The sequence below is a fragment of the Meriones unguiculatus genome, chromosome 3 (genome assembly GCF_030254825.1).
Source record: "Meriones unguiculatus strain TT.TT164.6M chromosome 3, Bangor_MerUng_6.1, whole genome shotgun sequence".
NCBI classification, from domain to species: Eukaryota; Metazoa; Chordata; class Mammalia; order Rodentia; family Muridae; genus Meriones; species Meriones unguiculatus.
The window spans coordinates 24601610-24612447 of NC_083351.1; the positions used below are offsets into that span (position 1 = coordinate 24601610).

The 10838-nt window shown below is 41.3% G+C and overlaps 1 protein-coding gene across 1 annotated transcript in view; it reads right to left on the minus strand.

Moving 5' to 3' along the window:
* The window catches only part of Psmb2 (proteasome 20S subunit beta 2), a 32951-nt gene extending 22951 nt beyond the window's left edge, over positions 1-10000 (minus strand). The window contains exons 1-3 of the mRNA XM_021652551.2: positions 9796-10000; positions 3803-3925; positions 1273-1343 (exon numbers count right to left, since the gene is read on the minus strand). Coding sequence (XP_021508226.1) covers positions 1273-1343; positions 3803-3925; positions 9796-9886 — 285 coding nt within the window. The 5' untranslated portion in view covers positions 9887-10000. The remainder of the gene's footprint in view (positions 1-1272; positions 1344-3802; positions 3926-9795) is intronic.
* Between the last annotated feature and the right edge of the window lie 838 nt (positions 10001-10838).

Below are 10838 nucleotides of genomic sequence, written 5' to 3' on the forward strand. Positions count from 1 at the left end.
AGATGTTCTACAGTAGGGAAAGGATAAAATAAACTTCAGTCCACTTAGACAAAGGAATATTGCTTACTGTAAAAAGAAATAAACTGTCAAGCCATGAGAAGACATGGAAAACTTTATTACTTTTTTAGATTATGTATTATTTTAAATTATGTGCATGTGTGTACATCTGCATGTAGGTACCGGTGCATGGGTACAGGTGCCTCAAAAGGTCAGAGGCATCAGATCCCCGGAGCTGTTCAGATGACTGTGAACTGACTAACATAGATGCTGGGAACTGAACTCAAGCCCTCTGGATGAGCAGAAAGTGTACTTAACCAGAGCCACTTCTCCAGCCATACTTGGAAAACTCTAAATGTATGTCACCAAGAAGTCAATCTGAAAGCCTACCTACGGTAGGATTCCAACACTATGCTATGACATTGTGAAAAAAGATACTATGCAAACAGTACAAAGACCAGTGGCTCTCAGGGGTTCAGCAGATGAAAGGTGAACAGGTGGGGCACAGAAGAGTTTGTTTCAGGGCAATGAAAATACTCTGTATGATACTGATGGATTTAGATCCTTACATAGTCACCCAAACTCAAAGGATGCATGCCTCTGAGCAAGCCCTAATGTAAACTATGAACCCAGGCTGTCAATATAAGCTCATTAGTTGTAGAAATACACCACTCTGATAGATGCTGACAATGAGGGATGTGTTACCTGGGCTGAGTTTCTATGGAAAAACCTTTGTATTTTCCTCTTAATTTTGCTGTGAACCTAAAACTGCTTTGAAAAAAAGTAAAATCTCGGGAGGGGAATAACTTATCACAGTCCTTCACGTTAGCATGCCACACAAAAAAACAAAACAGTGAGATGGCTCAGTGGGTAAAGGCAACTGCCATCAAGCCTCCAACCTGATTTTGATCCCTGTAGCCTATAAGGAAGGCAAGAACCAGCAACTCCTACTTGTTCTCAGACCTCCACAGCCACACCACACACAAAATAAATGTTAAAACCAAACCAAACAAAAAAAATTTAATTTTCTTCTTAAAGTAAGGCATATTTTCACTACATAGCCTGGACTGGCCTAGAACTAATATGCAGCCCAGGCTACCCTTGAATTCATTAGCCTCCCAAGCAACAGAATTAGAGAGTAAAAAGTAACAGTGAGCAAAGAGAAAACAAAGCCAAGGGGACTACAAAGGAATAAACAGCAATGGGCATGGTTCAGGAAAGCCTGTTCACACGGAGCTCTTTCTACGCCTCAGGGCCGCTAGCTGCATTGCTTACCCGACTCCGAAGACAGTCCGCCAGGTTTCGACGTGTGAAGTTAGCTGCTGCTGTGGGGGACAATTCATATCCTGGTACAAGACATAAGGAATCATACTTGATGTGAAGCAGAAGGAAGTAACAGTATCCACCTCAAATCACTTCTTTATACCTTTCTTTTTAAAACAAGCCTTAAACTTGAGCCCTCCTGCTTCTGGGATTACAGGTGTGTACCACTATACCTACCCTAACTATAAATTTTGTTAAAAGCCATTTTTATTTATTTATGTGTTCTGAAACAGGATCTCACCCAAACAGGGTCTCTTGAGTCAGACTGGCCTCGAATTCATTATATAGCTGAGGATGGCACTGAACTCCTGATCCTTCTAACTCATCTTCCAAACTATACTTAATAAAATAACTAACTTACAGGTTTTTAAGAGTTAATTTAAACAGACACAATTTTTCTTCTAGGCATTGACTTCAGCACCTAAAACACATGAAACAAGCAACCCTTCCTCTTCTCACTCACTCAGCCCTCTCTCAGGACAGCCGCACTTCAGAAGCACTGCCACACCCTTCACCCCAAGTATGTGGGATCCAAAGTAGCATAGTTTTAGGACCCTGAATGGTAGGGTCTAAGTCTTGACCACCCATGAATTTTCTCAAGTATTAAGCACAGTACTTAACATTGTACGCAACATACTTCAAAATTACTTAAGCAATTGGGAAAACAATGCTAAATGTACTACCTAAAATATATGTACAAATAAATGTAATTCAGTTGTTTTACATATGTAATTATATAAAAATTAAACCAAAGATATATTCTAAGTCTTTTGTTGTTTGTTTTTCAAGACAGGGTTTCTCTGCCTAGTCCTAACTATCCTGGAACTCACTCTGTAGGCCAGGCTGGTCTTATACTTAGAGATCTGCCTGCCTCTGCCTAAAGGTTGTATGCCACCACACCTGGCCCTAAGGCTTTTCTTTTCTGTAAAAGATTTATTTTTATTTCACAAATACGAGTGGTTGGCCTCCAAGTATCTGTACCACATGCATGCCTGTTGCCCAAGAAGGCCAGAATCTGGTACCCAAAGAAGGTACTAGACCCCTGGAATGGAGTTAGGATGGTTATAAACCATCACGTGGGTACTGGAACCAAACTCAGGTCCTCTGCAAGGGCAGCTCAAGTGCTCTTAACCACGAAGCCATCTCTCCAGCCCCTAAAGAATACTTTTAAAGTACAGTGTCTTATAACTACAAGGACCTTCCTTTAAGTACACAAAGAATTTTCTCTCTTTTGCAGTGTTGAGCTTAAACCCAGGGCTTCCCAAATGCTTAGCAAGTGTTCTGCCACAGAGCTATACCCCCAAGCCAAGAGGGTCTCATGTTCTCACACCAACAGTGTAGCTGAATTTGGCCTTTAACTTGAGATCCTCCTGTCTCCACCTTCCAAGTGCTAGGATTACAGGCAGGTACCACCACTCCTGGTCAAAGCATCTTCACTAACACAAATATAATCCATTTTATAAATAAAGAAAATAAAGTCCTAGAGAGTATAAATGACTTGTCACATATGGAACTTTAAACCCATGGGCTGGAGGGATGGCTCAGCAGGTAAGAGCCGTAGCTGCTATTCCAGACAACCCAGATTCAATTCCCAGCACCCATAACCCTCTGCAATTCCAGCTCCAGGGGATCTGATGCTCTCTTATGACTCCTGTGGGCATCGTGTGGTGCAGAGACATGTGTACAGGGCAAATATCTACACACATGAACTAGAACAAAAGAACTTAAAAAACTGAATCCTAGCATTTCATACCCAATGTCAGTGTTAAATGGTTCTCTGCTCTGGAATTTTTGCGGAAAATCTTCAGGAACAGAAGAATTAGAATTTAGGGTCTAGATTTTTGTTTTATTTAGGTTTTGTAAGACAGAGTTTCTCTGTATTAGCCTTGGCTGTCCTGAAAACTTAATCTGTAGACCAGGCTAGCCTAAAACTCAGAGATTATATACCTGTCTCTAATTTTGTTTAATAGGAAAATTCAAATGACTCAATCTGACTGAATAAGACTGTCAGTAAAGAATAGCTGTTGTCAGTTCAAAACCACACATAAAGCAGTAGCTACAGGCTGAATAGTATCCTCAAAAAACTGATGCTAAAGCCCTAACCCCAGAACCTTACACTGTGACTGACTGTATCTGGAGATAGCACATATAGAGACAATCAAGTAAAAAATGAAGTTATGAGGGAAAGCCCTATCGTATGTGACTAGTGTCCTTTTAAGAGTAGATCTGGAAAAAAAAAAAAAAGGAGTAGATCTGGATAGACAATACAGAGGAAAAAAGCTGTGTAAAGGCATAGGGAGAAGATGGTCATCTACAAGATAAAGAGACGGCCTCAGAAAAATTCAACTCTGCTAACTCCTTGACCTCACACTTGTAGCCTTCACAACTATAAAAGAGCTCTGTTCTTTAAACTGCACAGTCTGTGGCACCTTGTATGGTGGCCACATGCATCAGCCAAAGCTACCCTCTAAGTTTTACCCACCATTCCGCATCTTATAAAGCTGCACGTTTTTCTGGATGTATTCTGCAAACTGTACAGTGTCGCCAGCCTCTCCAACACACAGAAGTAAGATTTTTTCACTCATCTTAAACATCTTGTCGTGATCTGCTCAAAGGAAAAGAAATTCATATTAGAAATTGCCACTAAAAACTAAGGACTATTTATATATACAACTATACACAGGTCTATTAATTACTATATTATTTATATATTAGTTACCATATTATTTATAAATATTTACATTTATTAACCATTGTCATTATAAGACTTTAGGAGTTTCACTAGTCAACAGGTTAACTATCCACATATTTTATTAATGTTAATTTCAATTAAAAATTACATATGAAAGCATACTATTTAAGATACAATTGTGGGGGAAGGCAGGGCTAGAGAGAAGAGTCGGCAGTTAAGAGCACAGACTGCCACTGCAGAGAACCCCGGTGACTCCCAGCACTGACATCAGGGTTTGCAACCATCTGTAACTACAGTTCCAGGGAACCCTACAACCTCTTCTGACCTCTCAGGGTACTGCACACATGTGGTATACAAACATGCATGAACTTATACACATAAGGAGGTGGGTGGAAGGGAGACTGGGGCTGAGGGTGGGAGTGGCACACACCTTTAATTCCAGCCTCCAGAGGGAGGCAGAGGCAGGTGGATCTCTGTGAGTCCAAGGCCAGCCTGGTCTACATAGCAAGCTCCAGGGCAGCCAAGACTGTTATACATAGAAATCCTGTCTCAAACAAACAAACAAAAAACCCAAAACAAAAAACTAACTAAATAAATGTTTTTTTAAATTACAATTTGGGGCTATAACTGTATCTCAGGGATATAGCATATGCTGCGTGTGTATATGTGTGTGTGTGTGTGTGTGTGTGAGGCCCTGAGTTCAATCTCCAGCACTTAATTAATTAAAAAATAAAATTTACATTTGGCATGGGGACACATGCTTTAATTCTAGCACTCTGGAGGCAGAGACAGGCTGGTCTGTGTGAGTTCTGATGCCAGCTTGTTCTATATAGTATGCTATAGGACAGCCAGAGCCACACAGTGAGATCCTCTCTCCAAAGACTAACACAAACAACAAAAACCATTTAAGAACATTTAAAATACAAGGAATAGGGCGTGAGGGAAGCTGAAGGAAATCAGATTATGGTGATTATCTTTAGGCACAAGACAAAGTACAAAGTTCTGAAATGTTCCTACTAATACAAATGTTATAAACACATACCAAAAAACAAACAAACAAAAAAACCAAAAACACAAACCTGTGGAAAGAATAGCTTCTACAGCTAAGATTATAGAAACATCTCAAGAAAGAAGAAAAAAATGAGCAGAGGACTCAAAAATCACTTTATAAAGTACCAACTGCACTTTGAAAGCAAAAAAGAAAATTGGTTGTCAACGCAGAAACTTTAAGGGATGTGGTAACAGTGAGCTATCTAAATCTTAATGAAAACCATAATACTCTAACCTTATCTAGCTGAACCAGACTCATTCAGATTAAATAGATAAATAAATACTCAGATTGTAATTGTTGCCTAGGGAAGAAAACTCAATATTTAGTCTGCAGCTTCAGAGAAAAGCTTAAATCTTCCTATCATACCCTACTTTCACTTTTCATTTTTCTAATAGTGCTGAATAATCTCCCCTGGGAGACATGTTTTCCTATACGAAAGCTTTTGAAATGCAGAACTCTCTTAATAGGATTTAAGGAACAAATGCAACTATCAAGTCAAGTGTTCGGAGTTGGGAGACACTAATAATGTGGGTATTTGGACTGGGGCGGGTCCCACATGGAATATGCCTGTAGATAATGTTGAATTGCCTTAAAATGGCCAAATAGACACGTTTTCATTTGTTACACAATCAAAGACTGTTAGTTTGCAAAGTTGTTATAAAAGATTCATTTACATATATGTATGCAAAGAAAAGACCAGATGGGTATATAAGTTCTAAATTCTCTACAGTGGTAAGAATACAGGCGATTTTTATTTCCTTCTTCTTGCTTATCAGTACTTTCTAAATCTCTAGACTTAACATGTTCCACTTTTGTAAGAAAACATTACTTAATAAGTTTGCATTATGTTTTAAGGAGAAAAAGGGCAGCTAGGCCACACTGCTCAGCAGACAAAGGCCTTGACCTCTGAATTCAATGCCCAGAACCCACACAGTGGAAGGAGAGGACTCCTCCAAGTTGTCCTCTGACCTTCAACGCATGTGCTGTGACAAGTCTGCATGTATACACACACACACACACACACACATTAAACTTTGGGGGCAAAAGTAATTTTTTGTGGGGGAATGAGTTTACAAACTTACGTCACATTTCAGAAAAAAGGTTAAGATTCTAGGCAGTAAACTGTTACTTATTATTAAATAAATGTAAATCAGGCCTACTTATGAGCATGCTCAGTGAATAGGAAAAGGTAATGCTTCAAAACAGAACTGATGGATATTTATGCTCCTGGATTGTACAAGAAGCTGCCTGTACAGCTCTAGGAAGTTCTTACACTTGACAATAAACTCACAAGATCCCCAAACACAGACAATCAAGTTGAGTATCAGCATGTAATGCCATGTGTTCTGGAGAGACATAGGGGGCAAATGATTTGTCTGTAACTCCAGTTACCAAATATATAAAATGACACTATCACTTACTAATGCCTAACTCACAGGTAAGGAAAACCATTAGACTTAGTGTTAAGACAATGTAGTCTGAATCACATATGTTGTAGGAATTCGAATAGCAAGTTTCGGGAGACCTCTGAGAAACTGAAAAAAGCCATTCTGTTGCTAGGCAGGTGGCTGTGGCACATGACTTAATCCTAGCACTCAGGAAGAGTCAGGAGGATCTCCGTGAGTTTGAAGGCAGCCTGGTAATAGAGTGAGTTCTAGGACAGCCAAGGCTCCACAGAGAAACCCTGGGGGGTGGGTATCATGAAACACATCACATGCACAACTAAACTGAGTCGTACCAGTTAGCTTTACAAGCAGACAGGTTTCGGAAAATGTCTTCTTCCCAGTATCAACATATTTTCCCAAGCAGCATGATGAAAAAAATGAACTAGGTAGTATTTTAAGTCAGTGTGGTGGTGCATGCCTGTAACTCCAGCTCTTAGAGGCGGGGTTACATGAGAAGTAGCAGCTTAGCCAGGGCTACATAGCAAGACGCCATTTCAAGAGCCAAAAAACCTTCCCCTAAAAAGGTTTATAAAGCAAGTCTTCCCCCCTACCCCAAATTGCTACTGTTCAGTATTCTTGCCTATTCCACACAAATTCCCTTCTATCCTATACCAGAAAAGGGTACTCTAGTTGAATGCAATTACTTCCTTCTCTCTCTCTAGTTTTTGAAGACAGGATTTTTCTGTGTAGCCTTGGTTGTCCTGGGCTCGCTTTGTACACCAGGTTGGCCTCGAACTCAGAGATCCATCTGCCTCTGCTCCCTCCCCACCGAGTGCTGGGATTATAGGCATGCACCACCAACTTTTAAAGAACTTATTCAAATTCATCTTTAATCCATAACATAGATCTTTTTCTTTTCTATGCCTATTCATAGGACTTACTCCTAAAGTTATCCATTTAAAAACGAGCCTAATACCAGGCATGGTGATGCACACCTTTAATCGCAGCACTCAGGAGGCAGAAGCAAGAGAATCTTCCTGAGTCTGAGGGCAGCCTGGTCTACAAAAACAAAAAACAAACAAGTTAGTGTTAGTTATCTTAACACTAACTACACTAACTAGCAATACTTCTATCACCAAAAATAAATAAATAAATAAATAAAAATCTTACATTTGCTTATCAAAGGCCTTACTATTCAAATGGGCAAATTTACTCTCAAAACAAATTCCTTTGGAGACTGATCTACAAACTAATAATAAAATTTCATCAAGTCTCTTGAGAAACAATTCATACCAGATTTTGATTTCAAGTTCTTCAGAAAAACAAAAAACAAAACAACAACAAAAAAAACCCAAGCAAAACAAAGTTCACAGAGTTCTTTTTATTTTCCCAGAGAGGAGCTACAGGCTCACAACCAAATAGGCGCCTTTTTCAGTTGGAGCATGTATGCTTTTTCACCCCTGATCACACTTCAAGAAACTCCAGATTTTTTTTTTCCTTCCTGGAATCCAGGATTAATTGCTATTTGCCTTCAAAGCTTTCCCTGATCTCAACAACCAGAATCTCTCCCTCACCATCATTCCCTAAAAGTCTCCTCTTATTACCCCAAAGCTTAACTGCTCTTGTCGACACATCAATTACTTTCTAGTTTGTGTTATAATTATTTATACACATATACGAATCTCTTACTTTTATACACATATATGAATCTCTTACTGTATTACTAACTTTGTGTGTGTGTTGCACATACATGAGCAACTGCCTGTGCTGGGACAGAGAAGGACATCTGGTCATCATCCACCTCATTCTCATGAAGCTCACCCTCTGGGCTTCACTGACTGGCCAGTTAGCTCCCAGGATCTGTATTTGCTGCTCCTAACAGGGTTACGAGCATACAGCTGTGCCTGTTTTGTTTTGTTTTTTTTACGTGAGTATTTGGAATGTAAATTCTGGTCTTCATGCTCGCAGAGCAAGCGCTCCGACCTATTCAGCCATCTTCCCAACTATTAACTTCTTTTAAAACAAGGGATACACAGCCTTGTCCCCCACACCTTTCACCACCTGGCACTGTAAAGAACGCAGATTACCTAAACCAGTCAAATGAACTTTTGATCTACTAAACAAAAGCAAAATACCTTTCAAACAGTAACATGACTATGATCAATCATAGATTCTAAGGGTCAGATTCTAAGGGTCAATTGTCACTATAAAAGAAACAATGTTGTTATGGGTAAAAGAGAGCATATGGAAGAATGTCTTCTGTTTTTGCAGTGCTGAGAATAGAACCTACGGCCTTGTGCATAGCAGGAATGTATTTTGCCACTGAACTGTATCCTCAGTTCCAAATTACACAGATTTGAACCTGGGTTCTGTCACTTGTAAGCTTAGAAACTTGTTCTTTGATAACTTAAAAAATTATTTATTTAGGATTCTCCTGCTCTATAAGGGAGCACACGTGTCACAGAATGGATGTGGAGGTCAGAGGACAACGTGCGGGGAGCTGAGTCTCTCTTTCTACCATCTGGGTTCTGGGATCGAACTCAGGTTGTCAAGCCTAGCCAAAAGCACCTCTACCTACTGAGCAATTTTAACATCCCCTTAGGAAAGCCTCCAACTAACTCTGCCAAAAAGGAAACTAGTCAATCTTTTTTAAATTATTAAATCTCTGGACACATCTGATAACATACATGCGTCAGTCTGTTAAGTATCTGTCCAATGCTAAACGTTTACACATAACTCATTCACTCAATCCTCTCAACACATTTTGAGTTGGGTATTACTAATGTGAGAGATAAGAAAATCTGAGCACTGAAAGATAACGTAAAAGGTCATAAAGCAAGTAAAGAGAGGCCATCTCTATTGCATTAACTATTTAAATACAAGAATACAAGAAAAACCTAGCAGCAAGTGAAAGCCGGAAGCTCTGAGCTGAGCTGCTTAAGACAGAGGAGGCAAGAGCGAAACGCCGAACTCTGCACCCAAAATATCACTCTCCCCCTGATCCCACCTTGGGGCACCCTCAAACTAACCTCTGTTCGTGACGACCGAAGCTTACGAGAAATTGAGGGATCTGGAGTGCCCAGCGCCGAGCACACATTTTAACTCTTACAAACTGAATTCCCCACCCTGAGCAATACTCACCTAGCAAACCTCATCTGGCCAAGGCCAGAGCACAGCCCTAACCTAGAATCGGAAGCCAGGGTCCTAAGCCAGTTTCCCGGGTTCTAAATCCTGCAGAGCACGCCGAGTCTACCTTCCAAGCCGCCCTGAAGCTCAGCCTCCCCTCCACCAACTCCCGCCGCCTGCCCCTACCCCCAGACCCGCCGGGCCTCCCCGCTTCCTCTCACCGTCCTTCATCTGTACTATATTGCTTGCGGCCACCCGGTCGGAAGCGACGAGGACATAGTCGGGGCCCTGAATGCCGATGAGGTACTCCATGGTGGCGGGAAGGTAGAGGCTGCAGGGTCCGCAGAGAGGGACTTCCTGACTCCACGGCCTCACCAGTGAGACAGCACACTCCGACGAAGCTGGGTATGACTCACACCGCGCGACCGCCCGGCCACTGGCGCGGGATAGTGACGTCAACCATCGCGAGATAGCAGAGAGCCGTCGGGAGGTTGAGCGCTTCGACCTCTGTCATTGCTCAGTAGGCTGGTCCAGGTGTGTCTTAATAACGTAACTGGAGGTTATGCAATGTCCCGTTTCTTTATCTACCAATTAGAATTTCAACATTTGTACCAGGGGAAAACCGCCCCCTGTGTGAGAAGGCCAGCTACAGCAGGTTTCTGTTTCATTTCGTTGCTCAGTAAATAGCCGACATCATACCCTGCAATCCAGGTTGGAGAAAAATCATCCTGAATTAGGGACCAGCCGGGGCAACATGAGAAAACAATCTCAAAGTGACGAAACAAACAAAAACTACCTGGTGGTGGGTCACTCTTGAAATTTTAAAACTGTGTAGGCTGAGGAAGGAGGAGGCCTGTCAGACCTAAATTTAGTCTTTTTTTTTTTTTTTTGAGGCAGGGTTTCTCTGTGTAGCCTTGGCTGTCGTGGAACTCGCTTTGTAGACCAAGCTAGCCTCCAACTCGCAGAGATCCGCGGGCCTCAGACTCCCTAGTGCTGGAATTCAAGGTGTGCACCAACACTGCCAGGCCACAATTAGGTTTTTAAATGTTTACTTTTGTTTGCTTGTTTTGTTTTTCGAGACAGGGTTTTCTGTGTAGCTCTAGCTGTGCAGGAATTCTAGGTCAGGCTGGGTTCAAACTCAGCCATCTGCCTCCTCAGTGCTGGGAATAAAGGCTTGTGACATCACTGCCTGACTATTTTTGACATTTTTGATGCAGGGTCTTACTACTAAGTAGCCTTGGCTGGCCTGGAACTAAACTATATA